Below are 25,575 nucleotides of genomic sequence, written 5' to 3'. Positions count from 1 at the left end.
AATGCATTCCTCAAACACCAATTACTATTTCTGTAGTTCTAGGTATTTTTAATCAAAGACAAATAAGGCACTGAACGTTCCATTTCAATTTACAGTCTCACTGAGGAGGATTTGCAAAAAGAAAACATAATGTGTTAACTGCTTTGAGAGGGGTATTGACAATGTACTACGCGGATACACCTTAAGAGCATTTAGATTTTCTGAGTGATAAACTCCCACAGAGTTTCTGGATCCATCAGCTGAGGCTATAAGCTGAGCTGAACATTAACCTGGGTAAAGGTCTAGGGAAGAGTGTTCCAGGCAGAGAGAATTGCATGAGCAAGGGGACAGAAACAGGAAACCACAATGTGCTTTAAGGGGATTGCAAGTGCTTCAGTGTTACTGGAGCCTCATACGCAACAATGATGAACTAGGATCTTTTGCTTTTTTAGTGACAGGAAGCCACTGAAGGGTTATAATCAGAGAATGGCATGGTCAGCATTAATTTTTAAGTTGCTCACTCTGGCAGCTATGTGAAAGAAAAAAGGTGGGGCAAAATCAGAGGTGCAGAGATCAGTCAGGAGATACTGCAATGGTATAGGTGAGTTGTGAGGGGTAGAAACTAGAGCAACAGTAGTTGGGATGAGGGAGGAAATGATTTAATAAATATTTAGGAGGAAGAATGGGCAGGACTTGAAGATGGAAGGTGAACCATGTAGGTTGATAGAGTGGTAGGACTGATTTCCAGCAATCTGGTTTGGAAGACTTCATGCTATTGTTGCCATTAACCAAAATAGGGAAATCAGGAAGAGAGTAAATACATACTTGGGGGCAGGGGGAGGTAAGGGAACAGGTAATTGAAGACAGGAAATGATGATTTATTTTTGGACTTGCTGAGTTTGAGGTACCTGTGTATAGAAACTCAGCAGTCAGTTAGATTTAGGAATCTGAGGCCTGAAGAAGAGTTCACTCTTAGAAGTATAGATCAGGGTGTTATTATCACGTAGATGATAATTTAAAATCACAAGGTAAGTAAGATTGCAGGAGGGGATTGGTTTAGTGAATAGAGTAGTGGACTGAGGTTGGAACCTCAGGGATCATCAGTATTTAATAGGAGCCCACAAGGCTCCTTGTTCAAGAAGCAAAAGCAGACAGGTTGGAGATTTCTATAATGAGTTGGAGGTCCCCAAGACCACCTTCAGGTTCTGTGATTCACTAGGATGATTCACAGAACTCAGCATATACTTGTGCTTATAGCAATGAATTACTACAGTAAAAGGAAACAAAGCAAAATCAGCGAAGAGTGTATGGGTAAAGTCCTGAGGAAACCAGATACAAGCTTCCAAGAGTCATCTCCCAGCGGAGTCACACAGGACAGGCTTAATTCCCTCAGCAACAAGTTATGACAACATGCATGTAATGTTATCTACCAGGGAAGCTCATTAGAGACTCAGTGTCCAGGTTTTTACTGGGAGCTGGTCGTGTAGGTACCCTCTGCATAGCATGTGCCAAAATATCAGATTCTCTGAAGAAGAGCAGGTATTCAGCATAATCCACATTGTTAGTGCAAATAGTACAGGTCCATGTTAAGAGCTCATCTTAACCCTCCCAAAATCCAAGTTCCCATATGCCAGCCAAGGACCAATCTTGTAAGAAGGCCTTCCAGAGGATACCAGTCAGGCCTGCTGTATTAAGTCTTTTCTACACATGTAATAATAACAGTAATCAAGAAAATCAAACATTGCAAAAAGGAGAGTGATAAACAATGTCAAAGCAGTAAGAGGCTAGTGTGATGTGGACCTAAAATGTTGATTGAATTTGGCAACATAGAGGTCATTGGTAAGCAGTGTCAACACAGTTTTTTTAGAGGGATGAGCACACCTACCAGGCTATACTTGATTGATTACAATAGAAAGTGAGAAAGTGAAGATGACTGTTTCAAGCATTGTGTCTCAGAAGACAGGGAGTTCCTAGAGAGGAGAAGGAGCCAAGGATTTTTCAGATGTTAGACTTGAGATGATTTTTGATGGAAAGAAAAGAGTCAGTAAAATGAGAGACGGGGATTTAAGATAAAAGAAATTTAAAAAGCACAGTGCTATAAGGTTCTAAAGATTTTGGAGGGGCTTCAATCAAGGTGAAGGAGCTACCTTTGAAGAGTAGGTCAAAGGGAAGAAGGCAGGGTCATAGAGGGATGTGTGTGTGTATGTATGTATTTGAGTTTAGGGAAAGCTACCGTAAGTCATGAAAATGGACATGTATAAAAGGTTGAAGTTCACCTTTTATCAGAAAAGAATGCTAGCTAGAGCTGTGGAATTGAACTCAAAAAACAACATACAGCTAACCATTTTTTCTGCTCTCAATGCTAAGGGTACTTAGCTAAGGAAGTCTAGAAAGAACTCTTTTCCCTTCTTGTATCAACTCAGTAATGCTGGAGAAATAAAGAAAGCTTAGAGAGATGAATGTATCAGTGGAATGTGAAAGAAAGCTGAGAGATGAATTTTATTGATGGAATGTGTGAAAATAGTATCTAGTTGACACCAATGATAATCAGATTTATGAATGAATGTAGAACTTGTACTATGCAGTTCTCTTTCTTAAGTAAAAATATGAGTACAAAATGTTGTCATAATTTCTTCTTTTCCAATGTTATATTTTAAACCAGAATGGTAAAAATTATTAGAATGAACTTTTCTTTTTTGTTGTTTAATTTTGGTAAAACATTTAACATGAGATTCACCCTCTTAAGAAATGTTTAAGTATACTGTATACACTATTGGTAACTGTGGGCATGAGGTTGTACAACAGCTTTCTAGAACTTATTCATCTTGCATAACTGAAACTTCACACCTATTAAATAGTAACTCTCCAATTTCCCCTTCCTCCCAGCCCCTGGCAACCACCATTCTACTCTCTGGTTCTATGAGTTTGACCGTTTTAGATACCTCATATAATTGGAATCATATAGAATTTGACCTTCTGTGACTGGTTTATTTCACTTTGCATAATGTCCTCAAGGTTCACCCATGTTGTTACATGTGGCAGGATTTTTAAAGGCTGAATGATATTTCATTGTATCTATATATCACATTTTGTTTATTCATCCATCCATCAATGGACACTTGAGTTGCTTTCACCGTTTGGCCATTGTGAATAACATTGCAGTGAACATGACAGCACAAATACTTCAAGATCCTGATTTCAGTTCTTTTGAATAAATACGCAGAAGTGGGATTGCAGGATCAGATAGTTCTATTTTTAATTTTTTGAGGAACCTTTATACTGTTTTCCATAGTGGTTATATCATTTTACAATCCCACAACAGTGTATGAGAGTTCCAATTTCTCCATATCCTTGCCAACACTCCTCTCTCTCTCTTTCTCTTTCTTTTTGAGAGTAATTACCCTAACAGGTGTGAGATGATATCTCATTGTGATTTTGATTTTACATTTCCCTGATTAGTGATGTTGGACATCTTTTCACATACTTGTTGGCCATTTGTATGTCTTCACTGCAGAAATGTCTATTCAGGTTCTATGCCCATTTTAAAAATCTGGTTATCTGGTTTTTGCTATTGAGTTGTAAGAGTTACTTATATGTTTTAGATATTAACCCCTTATCAAATATATGGTTTGCAAATGTTTTCTCCCGTCCTGTAGGTTCTCTTTTCAGTCTGTTGTTTCCTTTGCTATGAAGAAGCACTTTAATTTGATACGGTGCCACTTGTCTATTTTTGCTTTTATTCCCTGCGTTTTTCATGTCATATTTAAGAACTCATTGTAATGAATTTGACTTTACTGCTTTTAATAGTACCAATCTGAAAATGAGTCTACATTGAGATTCCTTGCAGAAATAATTTATTTCATAATATTGTACTATTGAAACTACCAAATTATGTACATTCATCTGTGACAAATAATATGAAGGGCGCATAATTTGAGTATCAGAAGTGTAATTACCCAAACAAAAGATAACATTTATAAGCAGTCTGCTTCATTTGGCAAGTGGACCTGTTTCCATAGCAGGAATTAAGACTTTCTGACCAAAATTAATCACCTTTTCATAGAATTACTGGCCTCTTTTAGCACTTCACATTATAAATTGTTTTAAAGTGTTAACTCGTAAGTTCAATAACTTGGACAACTATGTACTGAGATTTTAGTTTATTCCACTGTATAGTTATCTCACTAAACTAGAACTTATTTACAGAAATTATTTGTTTCACTTGGTTTCTTTTTTAACAGAGAACTAACAAACCATACATTTTATTCTTTACACATAAACTATTTGAAAATCATTATTAAAGTTTTAAAGGAGATGTGTCATTTAAGGTAGTATTTCACTTTTTTTTTTTGAGACAGAGTCTTGCCCTGTCACCCAGGCTGGAGTGCATTGGTGCGATCTCAGCTCACTGCAACCTCCGCCTCCTGGGTTCAAGCGATTCTCCTGCCTCAGCCTCCCGAGTAGCTGGGATTACAGGTGCCTGCCACCACACCTAGCTAATTTTTGTATTTTTAGTAGAGCTGGGGTTTCACTATGTTGGACAGGCTGGTCTCGATCTCAACCTCATGTTCCGCCCGCCTTGGCTTCCTGAAGTGCTGGGATCACAGGCGTGAGCCACTGCACCTGGTCGTGTTTCACTTTTTTATGAGTGTTGAATTATAGAGTTAAATAGATTTTAGGATTTCACTGGCAAAGGTAGATCTTGTTAGTAATGTGAGAAAACAATTTCACAATTTTATAAAGTAATAAATGTTAGGACCTAAGAAGTCAAATTAACATTTCATGTTAAATGATTTGAATTATTCTTTATAATAAAGAACTGGCAGACACATCAATTTCCTATATAAGTAAAATTTTGACTACTTAATGAAACTGATAATTTAGGCACATTAGTTCTCAAAAAATAGATTTGACCTCTCAGTTAAATTGTAAGTAGAGTATTGGTAGTTACCTTCCTTAAAGGATTGATTGCAGGTAGGTTTTCTTATTGAGACCCATATGATCCCTTTCGATTAGAAGATACTGCCCTTGACTGGATCATAGCACCTTTATCTCAAAGAGGATTCCCTCTTCTCCTCACTCTTCATTCCTTCATTCCATAGAGTTGTGTTGAGACCTATGGGAGTTGAACCTTACAAGTTGGCCTGTGAGAAGTTATGTGGACAATTAAACTCTGACATATAGGGACATATAATGACACTCTTTTTTGGTTGGGGAACTGTGGTATAGATTCTGTGTTCTTAGTTTTGTTGTTGCTGCTACTACCTTTCTCTCTGTTCTTCCACGTTTTTTTAATCTCTGAAAATTTTAAGTACTATTAGCCAAAACTCCTTTAAATAAAACTTTAGGAGACATTTTATTTATTTCTTTTTGCATTGTAGGAAGAGTCTTAAAAATTGCAGTTAGATTATTTGGCTGATACATGGCATTTTCAAATATTTGATATCTTATTTTGAATATTTATTGATTGAATTGTATTTTTGCATAAACAGATTATCAGACATTTGTCCTGCTGATCAGAAGATCACTTTAGAATCTATTTATAAATATTCACATAAGAGTCAAGATTTAAGAGTTGTTGAGCTACTTATCTTTTAAGGTTTCTTTTAATTCCAAATAGAATTCATGTTACTGTTAGCACAAATAATGTGCCTGAACACCTTTGTAACTTGGTTCCCTAAATTTGGGTAAGGAGTGGATGAGTGAGAGATAATGGTGAAACTATGGCAGTCTTTTTTTCACTTTTTTTTTCATTGGGTAGGTAGCCACACTAGTCAGAAATACATGTTTGTGTGTGGTTGGTGGCCGTGTGGCTTTTTATGAATGCTGATAGGAAGTAAACATCAAAAACAAGTTGTTATTTTTCTTTAATCTGAGCTGTACCTCCATCTTGTTATTAAAGTAGGAACACTGTTGGTTACTTTCAGATCTGTTCTTACTTAGTCCTCACAAAACCTTCATGTAATTGGTAACATTATCACCAGATTTACAGATGAATAGCCTTACAAAGGTTAAGTAATTTGCCTATGTCTAGTAGTGCAGCTAAGATCCAAAGAAACCCATGTACCTTCTGTTCATGCTTTCCCTCTAAAACCTAAAATTTGGAGATAGTTCTTCTGTTGTCATTTTCTAGAATGAAAAATTTCACGTAATTACTTACAAACCTTCTATTTATGCAATTAGTACTATGCATGTTAGGAATTATGTTTATTCTAAAAGCTCAATGTGTTCAAGTATAACTAATCTTCTTCCCTTCAAAAATAACTCCTTCAATTGATGGTATCAGTATTTTTCCAGTCTCCTAGATTTAAAACCTTAACATCATAATTTATTTATTCCATCATCTCCCTTGCCCCTCTGTGCCACATATTCATGAGTTGACAAGACTCAACAGCTCTATAACTATGTAGTATCTCTTACATTCATTTGCTTTTCTCCATCTTTATTTCTTTTACCCTAGTAAGAACCATATCCCTCCTTCTCTAATCTGTTAGCTAGTTTTAAACCAAAACTAGTCTGTTAGCTAGTTTTACCAATTTTAATCCCTTCTCTGCTCCAGGCCATCTTACAACTATTGCCAGAATAACCTTTGGAAAGCATAGTTCAGATGTTTAACCCTCCCTCAAAGGATCATTTTGTTAATTGACAAGCATTTACAGGTCTTCAAAATCTAGCCTTAAACTCATTTTGCCTCATCTCCTACCTTACCTTTTATGTACCTCTCATGTCAAGACATGAGACCTGTCCTCTTTTCTCTGATGGATGCATTTCTAACCATTCTTTAGTAGCTAATTAAAACATGACTTCTTCTATAAAGCCTCCCTTGGTATACATTTCTACTAAAAGTAATCTTACTCTGCCTTGAACTTCACAGGTTTTAATCACTACCTCTCTTTGAGACCCTTATACTTTTCCTGCTTTTGGGGGAGTTTATTGTGTGTGTGGTTTGTTATGTTTTGTTTTGTTTCTTTTGGGGATAGGGTCTGCAGGCTGGAGTGCAGTGGCATGATCATAGCTCACTGCAGCCTTGAACTTCTGGGCTTAACCAGTCCTCCTGTATCAACCTCCCAAGTAGCTGGAACTGCAGACATAAGCCACTAAGCTGATTTTATTTTTTGTAGATACTGGGTCTGACTATGATGTCCAGGCTGGTCTCAAACTCCTGGCCTCAAGTGATGATCCTCCCACCTCAGTGTCCTAAAGTGCTGGGATTACAGACATGAGCTACCATACCTAGGTTTTTGTGTGTGTGTGTTTTTTTTTAATATAACGTTTTCTGTATCTCTCTACCAGATTATTAGTTTATAGAAAAGAACTGAGTCTTATACCTTCTTATACAGTGCCTCTTCTAGTATTTTGCATATAAGAGACTTTCATTAAATATTTATGGATTGAATAAATAAATCTTAAAACAGATAAATGACACTGTATTTTCTTATGTATAGGATGAAGGTGACCAAGCAGCAAGTGTTGAAGAGCTGGAAAAACAGATTGAAAAACTGAGTAAAGTAAGCACTTTTCTGATTAACATTTAACATCTTCACAGTGTTTTAGAAATCTACATTGTATGGGGATTAGTTTTTCTGACTGCTAAGCAAAAACAAGCTTTTGGGGAGTAATTAAAAATGAAGATTCTGAATAGCATTTTTGTCACCAAAAAATAAGATGACAAACTCTAGAAACATTCTTACAATTGAACTTTACAAGCTTAATGCTAAGGTTAAAAGCCTGCCTCTTAAAACACGATATTGAACTTAATCAGAGCCTAGAAAGAAAATATTCTGTATTCTTCAGCTCTTCATATAAATATGAAATATCAATTAAGGCATAGTTTTATTTCTTGGAATTAATTACTAAAAAATTCAGGTTTTTTTACGTTTGTGTATTTGTGGGTTTTATTTGCATTGGATTTGTAAAGTGTACGTATTTACATACTTCTCATTAAAGAGAAGTGGTTTACACCTGTAATCTCAGCACTTTGGGAGGCTGAGGTGAGAGAATTGTTTGAGCCCAGGAGTTTGAGACAAGCCTGGGCAACATGGCGAGACCCCATCTCTATTTTTTTTTTAATTAAAATAAAAATAAAAACTGAATTTGATAGCATTAGTGAAATTTAAGATGAGCTTTTTATAAGAACAAAAATGAGTTTTTTAAAGGTATTACAACATGCCTGTGTATGGTATTAATGTTAGATTCTTCACAGACCTATCCCAAAACTTAAATATACGTTGTCTAGGTTTACAACCTGAGTGTAAAAATAGGCAAATACAGGCTTAGCCAATTACATATATATTATTTGTTTTTTGTTTTGCTTTGCTTTTCGAAACAGAGTCTTGCTCTGTTACCTAGGCTGGAGTGAAATGGCATGATCACGGCAGCCTTGACCTCCCAGGCTCAAGCGATCCTCCCGCCTCAGCCTCCCTGGTAGCTGGAACTACAGGCATGTGCCGCCACGCCAGCTGATTTTTCATATTTTTTTTGTAGAGATGGGATGTCACTATGTTGCCAAGGCTGGTCTCTGATTCCTGGGTTTAAACGATCCACCCGCCTCGGCCTCCCAGAGTGCTGGGATTACAGGCATGAGCCACTGTGCCTGGCCTATATGTATTATTAGTTATATACTGTAATCAATAAGAGTTGAATTGAACCAGTTTGCTTTGGCTCCATAAAATACTTGATCCCATTGTTTATTATCAAGTAAAAGGATAAGTTTTATTTTCTCAGGTAACTTATCCTTTTACTTCATGGCAACAAAAATAATTATCCTTAAAATGATTTCTATCTTTATAAATGTTACTGAAATTGAAGTCGGGCATGAATATTTAGCCCTTTTGCTCTTTTCCCAGTAGTGAAATTTATGTGCTTAAAGGTATAAAAGTATAAAGTTACTTATACATTAATTTTTAAAGTATTTAACATCCCAAACCTAATTATATGTACCATTTTCTAACAGCAACAGAGTCAGTACAGAAGGAAGCTCTTTGATGCCTCTCACTCATTGCGTTCAGTGATGTTTGGCCAGGATCGTTACAGACGCCGGTACTGGATTCTTCCCCAATGTGGGGGGATTTTTGTAGAAGGCATGGAGAGTGGTGAAGGTAAGAACTAATAATCCGATACAAATTGTTAAATAAGAAACTATATATTTTAAAACTCTGTTACTTCTTCAATATATTTTATGTTCCCATAATCAATCTTTGGTAAACATGTAAAACCTTAATTCTCATTCCTTTTGAACTCATAATGCCCCTTCACTGATACACACTTCCTCCTAGCCGTTGATATTTCTTTTGCTACTCTTTCTGACATCAGACATAAGCTGTTCTTTCTTTCTTCTGTGGACAAAGACTTGTATTTGTATCTATATTACCTTTTGTAGCTGCTGTTCCATTTCTCTTTCTTCCCATTGTCAAACTTCCCAATAAGTGGTTTATTCTTTTAATAAGCATACATCCTGACAGTAACCCCCTGCAGGTAACTTGCTTAAATCTAAGATCATCATAATCCTCATTCCTTTTCAAATCTTGTTAATGTTTGAAGTTTGTGATCACTTCCTTCTCCTTCAAACTTCTTCCTTTTTTGAATTTTGTGTTACTGCAAATTCATGATATTCTACCTTTAGACTTCTCTCGCTGGCTCCATTTCTGTTACATTAACTAGCAGAGTACATTGTGCATTTATGTGCTTAGTAAACCTTCTTGAATTTAACTTTTCAGAACTCCATATCTGGACATTTTCAAATGCCAAATTCTGATGAAAACAAAAGTGTTATGTTAGTGCTTATAGATTTCAAAATAGCTATTGACTCATGTTGGTACAAGGAAGCAAAAATGTTTTTACATTCTGAAAATCTGTAAGCACTAACATTAACACTTTTGTCCCCATCAGACATGGAAGAAAAAACACATTTTTGAATGCCTGCTATGTGCTAGACATTTCTAGGCACTGCAGGAGATACAAAGCTATATAAAATAGAATCCATGTCATGTTTATAGTCCACTGGGGAGAGAAGACTGGCTAATCATATAGACGACTCTAACAGAAAATATAAATAAAGCAGTTGCTTTTAAGCGTTTTATTTTTAGTAATGGGGTCACGTTTTTTTTAAATGAAAATGTTATGCAGAATCTCAACATCTAACAAAAACGAATTGTTCTGATTGATCTACTTGGGAGAATTTTCTAGCTTATACAAATAGACCTCTGTTCTATATACTTGCTTTCCGATTCAGTAGTGACCCCAGAGGCATCTCTAATGATGTTAGGATTCTGCAATAAGAGTAAGCTCAGAACCTATGAAAGCAAAGTGCCTAGAGGGATCAAAGCTGAGAAACATTATGTACCTTACTTAACATTTTGTCATAATGTTTGGTACAGATGGCCATCTCTGCCACTAGACTGTGAGCTCTTGGAGAGCAGAGATTAATTTTGGCAGGGGAATTACACTGAAATAGATAACCTGGGAGCAAAGTATGCATTGGATTGGAAGAAGAAGTAAAGAAACTGATTGTGCAACCGTTACAATAACCCAGCTGAGAAGTAGGGAGGCCATAACCTCAGGAGCAAACAGGGATAAAAGGAAGACAGAAAGAAGGATCTTCAAGGTTGAATTGCTGTAAGAAATTATTGAATATGATGTAGGAAAGTGGAAATTAGAGATAAATTTAATGACTTAATTCCCAATAGAAAATTTGTGGGCTAGACATGATGGCTCACACCTTTAATCCCAGCACTTTGGGAGGCCAAGACAGACAGATCCCTTGAGGCCAGGAGCTTGAGACCAACCTGGGCAACATGGCAAAACCTCGTCTCTAGCAAAAAATACAAAAATTAGCCAGGTGCAGTGACATGTGCCTATAGTCCCAGCTACTCTGGAGGCTGAGGCACAAGAATCACTTGAACCCGGGAGACAGAGGTTGCAGTGAGCCAAGAGTGCACCACTGCACTCCAGCCTGGGTGACAGAGTGGACACTGTCTCAAAAACAAATAAATGCATATATACATACATAATAAAAGTTATGATACTTTGGCCGAGCACAGTGGCTCACATTTATAATCCCAGCACTTTGGGAAGCCAGCATGGGCAGATCACCTGAGGTCAGGAGTCCAAGACCAGCCTGAACAACATGGAGAAACCCCATCTCTACTAAAAATACAAAAAAACTAGCCAGGTGTGGTGGCGCATGCCTGTAATCCCAGCTACTCGGGAGGCTGAGGCAGGAGAATCGCTTGAACCCAGGAAGCAAACGGAGGTTGCAGTGAGCCGAGATCGTGCCATTGCACTCCAGCCTGGGCAACAGGAGTGAAGATCCGTCTCAAAACAACAACAACAAAAAATTATGATACTTTAAAATGAATTAGAGCAGTCAATAGAAGGGGTTGTTTGAAATGAAATTAAGTCAAAGTTTTAGTATAGGATCTAATTTAAAATGACAAAATTATGTGTCATTTGGAAGTACAGAGGCTGGGAGATTTAAGAGCAGTTTTTTTTTTTTTTTAAATGCCCAGGTGAATGGCTTTTTAACCTTAGGTGTAATTAGAATCACCTGAAAAGCCTAAGAAAACGACTAATCTGAGCCCTACCCCAGACCAGTTAAATATTCAATATGATTAAGAGCCACGTTCTTCTTAATCACTTGGGCATGTAAACTTGAAGTATCTAGGACATCAACTTTCCTTCAAAATACCTGAAATCAGTCTCTTTGCAACACTCCTGAAATCAGTTCTTCATCATTGTATACCTGGATTATTACACCTGTCCTCAACTTCTCTATATACAATTCCCTCCTTCCATCACATTCTGTCAACATACCATGTCTCTACTCTGAAACCTTAAATGACTCTATAACCTGTAACATGAAGTAATAAATATATACTTAGCCTGGCATTCAAGACAGTATACAATTCTGACCCCAAGCTATCTTTACAGTGTTCTCTTAATGAGAATTCACCTAGTCCAATCTACTCACTCAACACATGTGTGTTCCTCCCCTTGCATCTTTGCCAAATCTTGTTTATTATAATAATCTGCTTTTCTTCTACCATCTAAATTTCACCCATCCATCTTGATCCAGCTCAAATCCTAAGCTTTTCCACAAACTTCCCAGCTTATTTAAGTGGACCTTTTAATATACGTGAAATTGAACCCCCAGAAAAGCAGGTAATTAATTAGACCATTATTTTAGCACATTAATATGTATACTATTTCCTTATTTAAATCTTATAATCTTTATCTCTACTTTTAATTTTCCACAGTGTTGGAAGGATAGTACTTTATATATCACAGGCACACTTAAAATACTCTAAGATTTAAATAAACAAATAAATAATTTAATGTCTTTATAAGGTTTACAAGAATAGCTTATAGGAGACAGTTTTGTTTTTTGTAATTTTAGGTCTCTCAGATTAACATAGATTGAATTTACATATTAGATCTCCTTTTCCATCCAGGCTCTTCTATGTAACCTCTCTGGACCCTGATTTCCCTTTCTGCAAAAAAAAAATTAATAAGCTGTATATGAATTCTTTGGTTGTTACAAGGATCATGTCAGATAATGGATCTAAAAGAACTACAAAGTGATATATAAATAGCAGTTGTACTTTATACTCTTATTTGTGGTCATTGCAGAGCAGGGAGAAGTGGGGATAATTTTTCACTTAGTTTATTTTCTTCTAAAGTTTTTTATTATTTCATTAATAGATATATTAATAGACATTAATAAAATAATAAGGGAATATATGTCTGCTATATTCTATGTGCTATGAACTTAATAGGTAATACATTGCTTCTCTTTATCTTACAGCTAATTAAAATGAGGAAAAACTCGGATGATTTATTCATCTAATGTTTATTTGCGCCTGTATTGTGCCTTGTACTAAGTGCTATGGAGATGCAAAAGAAGACCAGGCTCACTGGTTCATGCCTGTATTCCTAGCACTTTCAGAGGCTGAGGCAGGAGGATTGCTTGAGCCCAGGAGTTCACAACGAGCCTGGGCAACATAGCAAGACCTTGTCTCTACTAAAAATCATATATATATATAGGCACCTGTAATCTCAGTTAGTCAGGAGGTTGACATAGGGGGATCACTTTAACATAACATGATGCAAAAAAATCAGTTAACCTGTCCCTATCCACAAAGAGCTCACAGTCTCATTGGAAAGATAGAGCACATATGAAGACAAAGAGAACATACAAGTATATAATATGAGCAAGTAGTGCTCTGACAGGCAAGGCTGATAAGGATCAGTAAGTGTCAAACTAGTAGAAGCTACCGTAAATAAACAGGTGCTGAAAGTTAATTCAACATTAACAATATACATTATTGTCATCATCTTATTTATTACTTTTTTTTTTTTTTTTTTTTTTGAGACAGAGTCTCGCTCTGTTGCCCAGGCTGGAGTGCAGTGGAGTGATCTTGGCTCACTGCAAGCTCCACCTCCCAGGTTCATGCCGTTCTCCTGCCTCAGCCTCCCAAGTAGCTGGGACTACAGGTGCTCACCACCACTCCTGGCTAGTTTTTTTTGTAGTTTTTTAGTAGAGACGGGGTTTCACTGTGTTAGCCAGAATGGTCTCGATCTCCTGACCTTGTGATCTGCCCGCCTCTGCCTCCCAAAGTGCTGGGATTACAGGTGTGAGCCACCGCACCCAGCTGCATATTTATTCCTTTTAAAAGTTCCTTAAAAGTATAATGTGTTCTTAATAAAGAAAGGTTAGATTTAACATTAAATATACAAGTTTTAAAAAAATATTTATAATAACATTAACATCAATTAATATTATGGGGAGAAGATATCAGACATTGGATTACCTTCACAGAAAAATATTAATTAACTTCATGTTGTACAAGAGGCAAGGTAATATATACCACAAGCAATACACATGGTGCTAATAACAACAACGTTTATTAGTGTTGATAACTTCAGAGCAGATAAATAACAGAGCACATGGGATCTCTGAGCCCCTACAATGGTTCCACAAGGGTGTGCCTTGTCCATTTGGAGACTGGACAAGAAACAAGATCACTCAAAGAGAGAAAACTCTACCTTCATAACACTGTATATTTTGAGGTTAGTCCAAGTCCTTCATTATTCTAAGAAACAACATATATCTCAAAGGACCTCTGGGCCTAGGAACAACACTAGGAAGTATGCATTACAAAGGACCAGGGTCTGCATACCAAGAACTTTGAGAATAGCAGCTAAAGACCCTACTGTTCCTCTGCAAATCAGCTCAGTGGCTAAGCAGGTTTGCTGATGGGTCTTGGGAACGAGAGAAGGAAGAGAGCCCCCATGACCATTTAGCTAAGACTGAGAGTTTATTCCTTCTCAGTCCACCCCCTGACCCTTGGTGTGGCTCACTAGATAATAAGCGTCCTCATCTGGAATAGAAAGCAATTAGATTTTAAATGGGGCCTTCAGTGTTTGTTGAGAGTGCTGAGTCATTATATAGCCAAAGAAATTCCAAAACAAACAATATACCACAGCATTAGGAGATACAGAGCTCCCCTGAGCAATCTGGCTGCATATCCAACAAACAGTTCAAAGCTATGCAATTCTCTAATATTAACTCAGGTCAAGGAAGCAATGCTAATTTGTTCAGTGATATGATCCCAGGCTCTCTTAATGGTAGCGTTTCCCACGATAGCAATTGCGGGTCATACCCTCAGCTTCATAGGTGTCTATTCAAGGCAAGAGCCCTTGTACAAAGTAATGAAAGCCTGTATCCTTAACACCTGCGGATAGGCTCTAATGCTAGCACTGGAGACCACCGCTGGGAAAGTGACCAGTGTCTTAGATTTTGAGTCACTATTAAAGGTCTCATAGTATTTCCAAAATGTGCAGTGTTATGTACAGGTGGGAGGCAGGGAAAGCATGCCTTTCACATAAGACTAGTTCCATTGGATTACAGAGGTTTCATGCTACATTTTATATCCACTTGGTATTTATGTTTTCCTGGGGTTAACACACTGTTGGCATGCTATTAGACTCAACTGCAGGTCTGAAGTGGAAGTATTTGGTTGAGAGTTTTATGCTGCTTTGGGGTTCTCCTAATGTGGGACATGGATCCACTGGGAGCCAAGATGTCAGAGTACATGTTTCTCTGCACCTGAGAAGATGAATAGAGTTTTACACAGTATGACTAGTAAGGGAAGAATTATGGAGGGCCAGGGCAAATGAGAACTCTGGGAGTAGAATTTCCGGAAGGTCCTCCGCAGTTGAATATGTTAAGCATAACAAATCCCACACTGTGATAGTTTTGCACTGAGTGTCATTGTGTGGGATTGCTGCACAGGATTATTTGGTACAGTTTGTTAATATCTGCAAGAAAGGTGAAGAGAGAGTCATTCCTGCTCCAACCACCCTTTCACTTTTTTTGGTCAGGCACGTTTATGCCCAAAGCACAGTCCATCATCATCTTCAAGGACAACCTATATGGTCTGTTCTTTCTTTCTGGAACAGTAAATTCCACATGAAAGCAGGAGTTGTACTTTCCCACTAGAGATACCCTGTGGATAGAATATACTACATGGATATAGAGACTGCAGCAAAATCTCCCACTTGCAGAATAAGCATACAACAGAAATTTAGAATGTTTGGAATAAAGAGAGAATCAAAGTTGCTCTTCTGTAGGTGTAGCTAGCAAGTGTCACCAGGAAGTCAGGAGGGCATCCAAGTTTGTATCTATCCATTTGTCTGTAATATGAACACACAAACCTCCCAGCCACCTGTTGAAATTATGACAGGTACAAGGAAAGAACTATTGAAGTGTAAAAACTCAGGTCTTGGCATACCAAGTAAATTCTTTGTCTGTTTCTGATTTTTGACTCCCAGGTGCCAAAGAACTTCACCAAAGTGGAGGGACCTTTATGAGTATAAACAGCAGAGGTAACCCAGACCAGACAATCTTACAGAAGTCATTGTTAAAGGGATGGGCACAGCTGTCTTTCAGAATGCTGTTCCACTATTCTATACTGCCTGTGGATAAGAGGGAGCCTAGAATAGCCACTTAGTACCATGTTGGCAATACCATTCTACATGGTCCCATTGTAGAATGCCAGCAGCTGTGAAAGCACTTTCACTGCTTGATTGTGTCATATCTGGAAACCCCAATATATAACAGTATGCCTCAGTCTTGATAGCATGTATATTATCTGCAAATGCAAGAGACACAGTAACTCCAAAGGTGTATACCATTCATTAGCTAGAGGAGATCAAACACCCAAAAACTAACACATGCCATCAGCGTCTCTGCCTGAGACCAGTCATAGATCACTTGTAGGTCCAGTGTCAAACAGGGTTAGGCAAACGGGTTTGTTAAATTGTGAAATGGTGTTGCGCAGTACCCCTGCCTGAGTCTGTTCTTGTATAAGAAATGCAACCTGTTTCACCTCTAGGTGTGCAACACTGTCGCACGATGTCTGCCGACCTTGTAAGTATAGGTGGGTTTTGGCAACATACCTGGCCAACAGTTATAGAAGCTACCAACAGAAGTCACAAAAAAAGGTCTAACTAAGGGCAAGGCATGGTGGCTTATACCTGTAATCCCAGCACTTTGGGAAGCTGAGGTGGGAGAATCAGTTGAGCCCAGGAGTTCAAGACCAGCCTGGGTAACATGGTGGAATCACATCTCTACAGAAAAATTAGCCAGGTGTAGTTCCAGCTACTCAGGAGTTTGAGGTGGGAGAATCAATTAAGCACAGGAGTTCGAGGCTACAGTGAGCCACAATCGCATCACTGCACTTCAGCCTCGGGGACAGAGCAAGACCCTGTCTCAAAAAGAAAAAAAGTCCAACTGACATGTCAACTTAAATACCCCACCCTGATAAAGGAACAACTAAAGTTCACGCAAAAGGTCCAAAAGCCTTCATAGTGATTGTAATTCTAATCTTTCAGCCACAGGTAACACGGAATCCAAACCCCAGTTGAGGAATTTGTTTGCCAGAGCTCTTTTGCAGTCTGGAATAATAGATACTGGTCCTCCATTTCTAGCAAACCCATAAATATTGAAGGCTGTTCTCTTTTCCAGCATAATCATCTAGGGTACATGGTTAGTGATCCCTTGGAAGAGATTAAAGGGGAATGAGCCCACCCGTATTTCTCCTTGAGTTTGAAAGGGCTCAGATTAGGAACAAAGAATCTTGGCTTCTAGAGTTGACTCAAATTCATAAAGTAGAACTGATGACTAGGAGCATTCCCACCAGCAATGCCACTTCCAGAGTCAAGGTAATGCAGGGTATCTCCCTGTCTCTATGTCCTTTTCTGGAGAGTCTCGAGGTTGTGAGATCTTCCAAGTTTGTGTGGATGAGGCTTAATAGCCCTCGTCCTCCCCAGGGACCTTCTTCACATAATCTTCTAGTGAATCCACCTCTCCCAATAATTACTCAAGCCTGTAAACTATTCAGTATCACGTTTCATCTCACATGTCCCTTTTCCACAGTCTCAGTGGGTCTTTTAACTTTTTGAATAGGACCACACTCCCACACGCAAGAATTAGGCCACCTCTCAATTTCTGTCTTATTCCTTCTGAGCAATACCACATTTATTGGTGTGAGGGAGACTGCCTGAAGTTGGGCCCATCTGTCTATTCCTTCTTTTGTTCCTTCTTTCTTTATATTTTGGGCAGAAACCTGTGCATCTCGTGAGACCCTGTCTCTTTCCATTTCCACCCCTGCTGGGGGGCTTGTATGACCTAAAAGAACTATTTCATGTCTAACATTGCCTCCCAGATGAAGGAATAAAGTCAAAGCCGTTGTCCGCTTAGGAGGACCTGCTCTGATTCGGTCATCCAACATTCTCTGCACCGAGAGCATGTTGTTAGGGATTCTGTACTCAAACCCTGGATTTTCTTATAATTATGCTAACACAGCCGGTTGTCTCAGAGTGTGTCCAAGTAACTACACTATCTGTGGATCTAGTCCACTTCACATTCAAGTCTCAGGAAAATCACCGCAATGGTAATATGTATTACCCATGCTACCAAGCATCCAGTTTAGAAGCAGGGTGACAACATCAGCCCCGTATTATTCGTCAACCCAGACTGCTCATTGTTCAACCAGGCCATGTGTTTCCCTTTACTCAGCTTCACTTAACACCACTGTTGTCTCCTAACCATGCAAGTTAGCAGGCCAAGCCTCTGCTATCCCTACAGTAGTGAACCTATTAAGAGCCTTGCTCTTGCTCTGTATAATGCTGGACTCCTCCTGCTGGTGTTCCCACTCAGGCTCCTGAATACCGTGCCTCACAGTAACTGGCTTCACATACAGCAGGACCAGCTGCCTCATACTGTAGATAAACAGTGGGAATTTGTCCCACCTTCCCTTCTAGAGAGACTACCACACCCTTTCTAGTGCACCCTACCCCTTTGTACTCTTGAAAATCTCTTAAGTTGATAAGGAGAAGAGAGAGAACTTAATTTCAAGCCACCTTATTACACTGGAAAGCCTCTTTACCACTTGAGGGCTTCTGCCATTCTCAGGCATAGCTGCTGAGACCATCCTAACTGCCAAGTGAATGACCACTGTGCCCAGAAGATATTATTTGACCCATAGGTTCTCTTCTTTCAGAAAGCCATGACATCGGGACTTTGTTGGGCACCAACTGTAGTACAAGATGCATAGTTACGCAAACCACTGACCCACATGGTGCTAATAGCAGCAAAGTTTGTTAGTGAGAGTAACCTACAAGCAGAGAAGTAACCATACACAGGATTCCCAGCCTCCATAATGAGTCCACAGGACTTGGACATGCAACAAGACTACTCCAAGAGACGAAACACCGTACCCCACACCTTGCTCTGTATGCATTAGTGTGAGAAAGAGTAGAAAGCACTTAATTTCTGAGTAATGATAAACATTATCAAGGGACCTTTGGGTTTAGAAACAGTGCTAGGACATATGCATATCAAGGGTAAAAGTCCACATAGGGAGGACGCTGAGAACAGTGTTGATGTCAGCTGAAGGCCTTCTGACCTGCTGCTGCCTCTCAGGGAAGTTGGAAAGAAGAAAGCCCCCATGGCCTTCCAGCCAAAACCAAGGATTTTTTTTCCAGTTCAGTTCACTGTTTTTGTTTGTTTGTTTTTTGTTTTGTTTTATTATACTGTAAGTTCTGAGATACAAGTGCAGAACGTACAGGTTTGTTACACAGGTATTCACGTGCTATGGTGGTTTGCTGCACCCATCAAACCGTCATCTACATTAGGTATTCCTCCTAATGCTATCCCTCCCCCAGACCCTCACCCCACCAACAGGCCCTGGTGTGTGATGTTCCCTTCCCTATGTCCATGTGTTCTTATTGTTCAACTCCCACTTACGAGTGGGAACATGTGGTGTTTGGTTTTCTGTTCCTCTGTTAGCTTGCTGAGAGTGACGGTTTCCAGCTTCATCCATGTCCCTGCAAAGGACATGAACTCATCCTTTTTTATTTCTGCATAGTATTCCATGGTGTATATGTGCCACATTTTCTTTATCCAGCCTATCATTGATGGGCATTTGAGTTGGTTCCAAGTCTTTGCTATTGTGAACAGTGCTGCAATAAACATACATATGCATGTGTCTTTATAGTAGAATGATTTATAATCCTTAGGGTATATACCCAGTAATGGGATTGCTGGATCAAATTGTATTCCTGGCTCTAGATCCTTGAGGAATCGCCACACAGTCTTCCACAATGGTTGAACTAATTTACATTCCCACCAACAGTGTAAAAGTGTTCCTATTTCTCCATATCCTCTCCAACACCTGTTGTTTCCTGACTTTTTAATGATTGCCATTCTAACTGGCATGAAATGGTATCTCATTGTGGTTTTGATTTGCATTTCTCTAATGACCACTGATGATGAGCATTTTTTCATGTGTCTGTTGGCTGCATAAATATCTTCTCTTGGGAAGTGTCTGTTCATATCCTTCGCCCACTTTTTGATGGGATTATTTTTTTCTTATAAATTTGTTGAAGTTCCTTGTAGATTCTGGATATTAGCCCTTTGTCAGATGGATAGATGGCAAAAATTTTGTCTCATTTTGTATGTTGAGTTTATTGAGAGTTTTTAGCATGACGGCTGTTGAATTTTGTCAAAGGTCTTTTCTGCATCTATTGAGATAATCATGTGGGTTTTGTCATTGGTTCTGTTTATGTGATGGATTATGTTTATTGATTTCTGTATGTTGAAACAGCCTTGCATCCCAGGGATGAAGCCAACTTGATCATGGTGGATAAGCTTTTTGATGTGCTGCTGTATTCAACTTGCCAGTATTTTATTGAGAATTTTCACATCAATGTTCATCCAGGATATTGGCCTGAAATTTTCTTTTTTTTTGTTGTGTCTCTGCCAGGTTTTGGTATCAGGATGATGCTGGCCTTATAAAATGAGTTAGGAAGGAGTCCCCCTCTTTCTATTGTTTGGAATAGTTTCAAAAGGAATGGTAGCAGCTCTTTTTTGTACCTCTGGTAAAATTTGGCTGTGAATCCGTCTGGTACTAGCTTTTTTTGGCTGGTAGGCTATTAATTATTGCCTCAATTTCAGAACTTGTTATTGGTCTATCCAGGGATTCGACTTCTTCCTGATTTAGTCTTGGGAGAGTGTATGTGTCCAGGAATTTATCCATTTCTTCCAGATTTTCTAGTTTATTTGTGTAGAGGTGTTTATAGTATTCTCTGATGGTAGTTTATATTTCTGTGGTATCAGTGGTGATATCCACTCTATCATGTTTTATTGTGTCTATTTGATTCTTCTCTCTTTTCTTATTAGTCTGGCTAGTAGTCTATCTATTTTGTTGATCTTTTCAAAAAACCAGCTCCTGGATTCATTGATTTTTTTGAAGGGCCTTTTGTGTCTCTGTCTCCTTCAGTTCTGCTCTGATCTTAGTTATTTCTTGTGTTCTGCTAGCTTTTGAATTTGTTTGCTCTTGCCTCTCTAGTTCTGTTAATTGTGATGTTAAGGTGTCGATTTTAGATCTTTCCTGCTTTCTCTTATGGGCATTTAGTGCTATAAATTTCCCTCTAAACACTGCTTTGGCTGTGTCCCAGAGATTCTGGTACATTGTGTCTTTGTTCTCATTAGTTTCAAATAACTTATTTATTTCTGCCTTCATTTCATTATTTACCCAGTAGTCATTCAGGCACAGGTTGTTTGGTTTCCATGTAGTTGTGTGATTTTGAGTGAGTTTCTTAACCCTGAGTTATAATTTGATTGCACTGTGGTCTGAGAGACTGTTAATTATTATTTCCGTGGTTTTGCATTTGCTGAGGAGTGTTTTACTTCCAATTATGTGGTCAATTTTAGAATAAGTGCAATGTGGTGCTGAGAAGAATGTATATTCTGTTGATTTGGGGTGGAGAGTTCTGTAGATGTCTGTTAGGTCCCCTTGCTCCAGAGCTGAGTTCAAGTCCTGAATGTTCTTGTTAACTTTCTGTCTCGTTGATCTGTCTAACATTGACAGTGGGGTGTTAAAGTCTCCCACTATTATTATGTTAGAGTCTAAGTCTCTTTGTAGGTCTCTAAGAACTTGCTTTATTAATTTGGGTGCTGCTGTATTGGATGCATGTATATTTAGGATAGTTAGCTCTTGTTGTGTTGATCCCTTTACCATTATGTAATGCCTTTCTTTGTCTTTTTTTATCTTTGTTGGTTTAAAGTCTGCTTTATCAGAGACTAGGATTGTAACCCCTGCATTTTTTGCTTTCCATTTGCTTGGTAAATATTCCTCCATCCCTTTGTTTTGAGCCCTATTTGTATCTTTTCGTGTGAGATGCGTCTCCTGAATACAGCACACCGATGGGTCTTGACTCCTTATCCAGTTTGCCAGTCTGTGTCTTTTATTTGGGGCATTTAGCCTGTTTACATTTAAGTTTAATATTGTTATGTGTGTATTTGATCCTGTCATTATGGTGCTAGCTGGTTATTTTGCCCAATAGTTGATGCAGTTTCTTCATAGTCTTGATGGTCTTTACAATTCAGTATGTTTTTGCAGTGGCTGGTACTGGTATTTCCTTTCCATGTTTAGTGCTTCCTTCAGGAGCTCTTGTAAGACAAGCCTGGTGGTGACAAAATCTCTCAGCATTTGCCTGTCTGTAAAGGATTTTATTTCTCCTTCACTTATGAAGCTGAGTTTGACTGGAGATGAAATTCTGGGTTGAAAAATCTTTTTTTGTTGGTTTTTTTTTGTTGTTGTTGTTGTTGTTGTTTGTTTTTTTGCTTTTCAAACTTTATTATTATCAGTAAGCAACTTTATGTGTTATCACAAACTCTTCTTTAACAGTACTTTTCCTGGCTGTACACTATTTCCAAAAAATGACCTAGCTACTCTTTTTTTTTTTTTTTTTAAATTATACTTTACGTTCTAGGGTACATGTGCACAATATGCAGGTTTGTTACATATGTATACAGGTGCCATGTTGGTGTGCTGCACCCATTAACTCATCATTTACATTAGGTATATTTCCTAATGCTATCCTTCCCCTCTCCCCTGTCCCCACAATAGGCCCTAGTGTGTGATGTTCCCCTTCCTGTGTCCAAGTGATCTCATTGTTCAATTCCCACCTATGAGTGAGAACATGCAGTGTTTGGTTTTCTGTTCTTGCGATAGTTTGCTGAGAATGATGGTTTCCAGTTGCATCCATGTCCCTACAAAGGACATGAACTCATCCTTTTTTATGGCTGCATAGTATTCCATGGTGTATATGTGCCACATTTTCTTAATCCAGTCTGTCACTGATGGACATTTGGGTTGATTCCAAGTCTTTGCTATTGTGAATAGTGCCACAATAAACATACGTGTGCATGTGTCTTTATAGCAGCATGATTTATAATCCTTTGGGTATATACCCAGTAATGGGATGGCTGAGTCAAATGGTATTTCTAGTTCTAGATCCTTGAGGGATCACCACACTATTTTCCACAATGGTTGAACTAGTTTACAGTCCCACCAACAGTGTAAAAGTGTTCCTGTTTGTCCACATCCTCTCCAGCACCTGTTGTTTCCTGACTTTTTAATGATTGCCATTCTAACTGGTGTGAGATGGTATCTCATTGTGGTTTTGATTTGCATTTCTCTGATGGCCAGTGATGATGAGCATTTTTTCATGTGTCTGTTGGCTGTATAAATGTCTTATTTTGAGAAGTATCTGTTCATATCTTTTGCCCACTTTTTGATGGGGTTGTTTGTTTTTTTCTTGTAAATTTGTTTGAGTTCTTTGTAGGTTCTGGATATTAACCCTTTGTCAGATGAGTAGATTGCAAAACTTTTCTCCCATTCTGTAGATTGCCTGTTCACTCTGATGGTAGTTTCTTTTGCTGTGCAGAAGCTCTTTAGTTTAATTAGATCCATTTGTCAATTTTGGCTTTTGTTGCCATTGCTTTTGGTGTTTTAGACATGAAGTCCTTGCCCATGCCTATGTCCTGAATGGTATTACCTAGTTTTTCTTCTAGGGTTTTTATGGTTTTAGGTCTAACATTTAAGTCTCTAATCCATCTTGAATTAATTTTCGTATAGGGACTAAGGAAAGGATCCAGTTTCAGCTTTCTGTTTATGGCTAGCTATAAATTCTTTTCTTTAAGAATGTTGAATATTGGCCCCTGCTCTCTTTTGGCTTCTAGGGTTTCTGCAGAGAGATCTGCTGTTAGTCTGATGGATTTCCCTTTGTGGAACCCAACCCAACCCAACCCAGAGAAAAAACCCAACCTTTTTCTCTGGCTGCCCTTAACATTTTTTCGTTCATTTCAACCTTGGTGAATCTGATGATTATGTGTCTTGGGGTTGCGCTTCTCAAGGAGTATCTTTGTGGTGTTCTCTGTATTTTGAATGTTGGTCTCTCTTGCTAGGTTGGGGAAGTTCTCCTGTATAATATCCTGAAGTATGTTTTCCAGCTTAGTTCCATTCTCCCCATCACTTTCAGGTACACCAATCAAATGTAGGTTTGGTCTTTTCACATAGTCCCATATTTCTTGGAAGCTTTGTTCATTTCTTTTCATTCTTTTTTCTCTAATCTTGTCTTCACACTTTATTTCATTAAGTTGATATTCAATCATTGATATCCTTTCTTCTGTTTGATTCGGCTATTGCTACTTGTGTGTGCTTTCCGAAGTTCTCGTGCTGTGTTTTTCAGCTCCATCAGGTCATTTATGTCCTTCTGTAAACTGGTTTTTCTAGTTAGCAATCCTTCTAACCTTTTTTCAACGTTCTTAGCTTCCTTGCATTGGATTAGAACATGCTCCTTTAGCTCAGAGGAGTTTGTTATTACCCACCTTCTGAAGCCTACTTCTGTTAATTCGTCAAACTCATTCTCCATCCAGTTTTGTTCCCTTGCTGGCAAGGAGTTGTGTTCCTTTGGAGGAGAAGAGGCGTTCCGGTTTTGGGAATTTTCAGCCTTTTTGTGCTGGTTTTTCCTCATCTTCGTGGATTTATCTACCTTTGGTCTTTGATGTTGGTGAGCTTCGGATGGAATTTCTGTGTGGACGTCCTTTTGATTGATGTTGATGCTATTCCTTTCTGTTTGTTAGTTTTCCTTCTAACAGGCCCCTCTGCTGCAGGTCTGCTGGAGTTTGCTGGAGGTCCACTCCAGATCCTATTTGCCTGTATCACCAGTGGAGGCTGCAGAACAGCAAAGATTGCTACCTGTTCCTTCCTGTGGAAACTTCGTCCCACAGGGGCACCCACCACATGCCAGCCAGAGCTCTCCTGTATGAGGTGTCTGTCGACCCCTGCTCTGAGGTGTCTCCCACTCAGGAGGCACGGGGGTCAGGGACTCAATTGAGGAGGCAGTCTGTCCCTTAGCAGAGCTGAAATACTGTGCTGGGAGATCCTCTGCTCTCTTCAGAGCCAGCAGGCAGGAACGTTTAAGTGTGCTGAAGCTGTGCCCACAGCCGTGTCTTCCCCCAGGAAGATGGGAGTTTGATCTGTAAGCCCCTGACTGGGGTTGCTGTCTTTCTTTAAGAGATACCCTGCCCAGAGAGGAGGAATCTAGAGATGCAGTCTGACTACAGCAGCTTCGCTGAGCTGCAGTGGGCTCCACCCAGTTCGAACCTCATGGCAGTTTTATTTACACCGTGAGGGGAAAACCGCCTACTCAAGCCTCTGTAATGGCGGACGCCCCTCCCCACACCAAGGTCAACCATCCCAGGTTGACTTCAGACTGCTGTGCTTGCAGTGAGAATTTCAAGCCAGTGGATCTTAGTTTGCTAGGCTCTGTGAGGGTGAGATCCGCTGAGCTAGACCACTTGGCTTCCTGGCTTCACCCCCCTTTCCAGGGGAGTGAATGGTTCTGTCTCGCTGGCACTCCAGGCACCACTGGGGTGTGAAAAAAATTCCTGCGGCTAGCTCAGTGTCTGCCCAAATGGCCACCCAGTTTTGTGGGTGAAACCCAGTGCCCTGGTGGCACAGGCACCGGAGGCAATCTCCTGGTCTGCAGATTACAAAGACTGTGGGAAAAGCATAGTATCTGGGCCGGCGTGCACCATTCTTCAAGGCAGAGTCTCTCATGGCTTCCCTTGGCTAAGAGAGGGAGTTCCCAGACCCCTTGCACTTCCCAGGTGAGGCGACGCCCCACCCTACTTCGGCTCGCCCTCTGTGGGCTGCACCCACTCTCTAGCCAGTCCCGATGAGA

At 39.2% G+C, this 25,575-nt stretch overlaps 1 protein-coding gene across 50 annotated transcripts in view; it reads left to right on the top strand.

Annotated features, from left to right (window-relative positions):
- BAZ2B (bromodomain adjacent to zinc finger domain 2B) overlaps positions 1 to 25,575 on the top strand; it is a 412,036-nt gene that overhangs the window by 345,964 nt on the left and 40,497 nt on the right. For all 50 annotated transcript variants that reach the window (XR_012421150.1, XR_012421149.1, XM_074009246.1 and 47 more), the window contains 2 exons: positions 7,425 to 7,487; positions 8,933 to 9,077. Coding sequence is in view for 48 of the 50 variants with exons in the window: in XM_074009246.1 (XP_073865347.1) it covers positions 7,425 to 7,487; positions 8,933 to 9,077 (208 nt within the window). In the remaining 2 variants the exon portion in view is untranslated. The remainder of the gene's footprint in view (positions 1 to 7,424; positions 7,488 to 8,932; positions 9,078 to 25,575) is intronic.

Source organism: Macaca fascicularis, chromosome 12 (assembly GCF_037993035.2).
Source record: "Macaca fascicularis isolate 582-1 chromosome 12, T2T-MFA8v1.1".
NCBI lineage: Eukaryota > Metazoa > Chordata > Mammalia > Primates > Cercopithecidae > Macaca > Macaca fascicularis.
The sequence above is the reverse complement of the archived record's forward strand: the minus strand, read 5'-3'. Positions and strand labels throughout refer to the sequence as shown.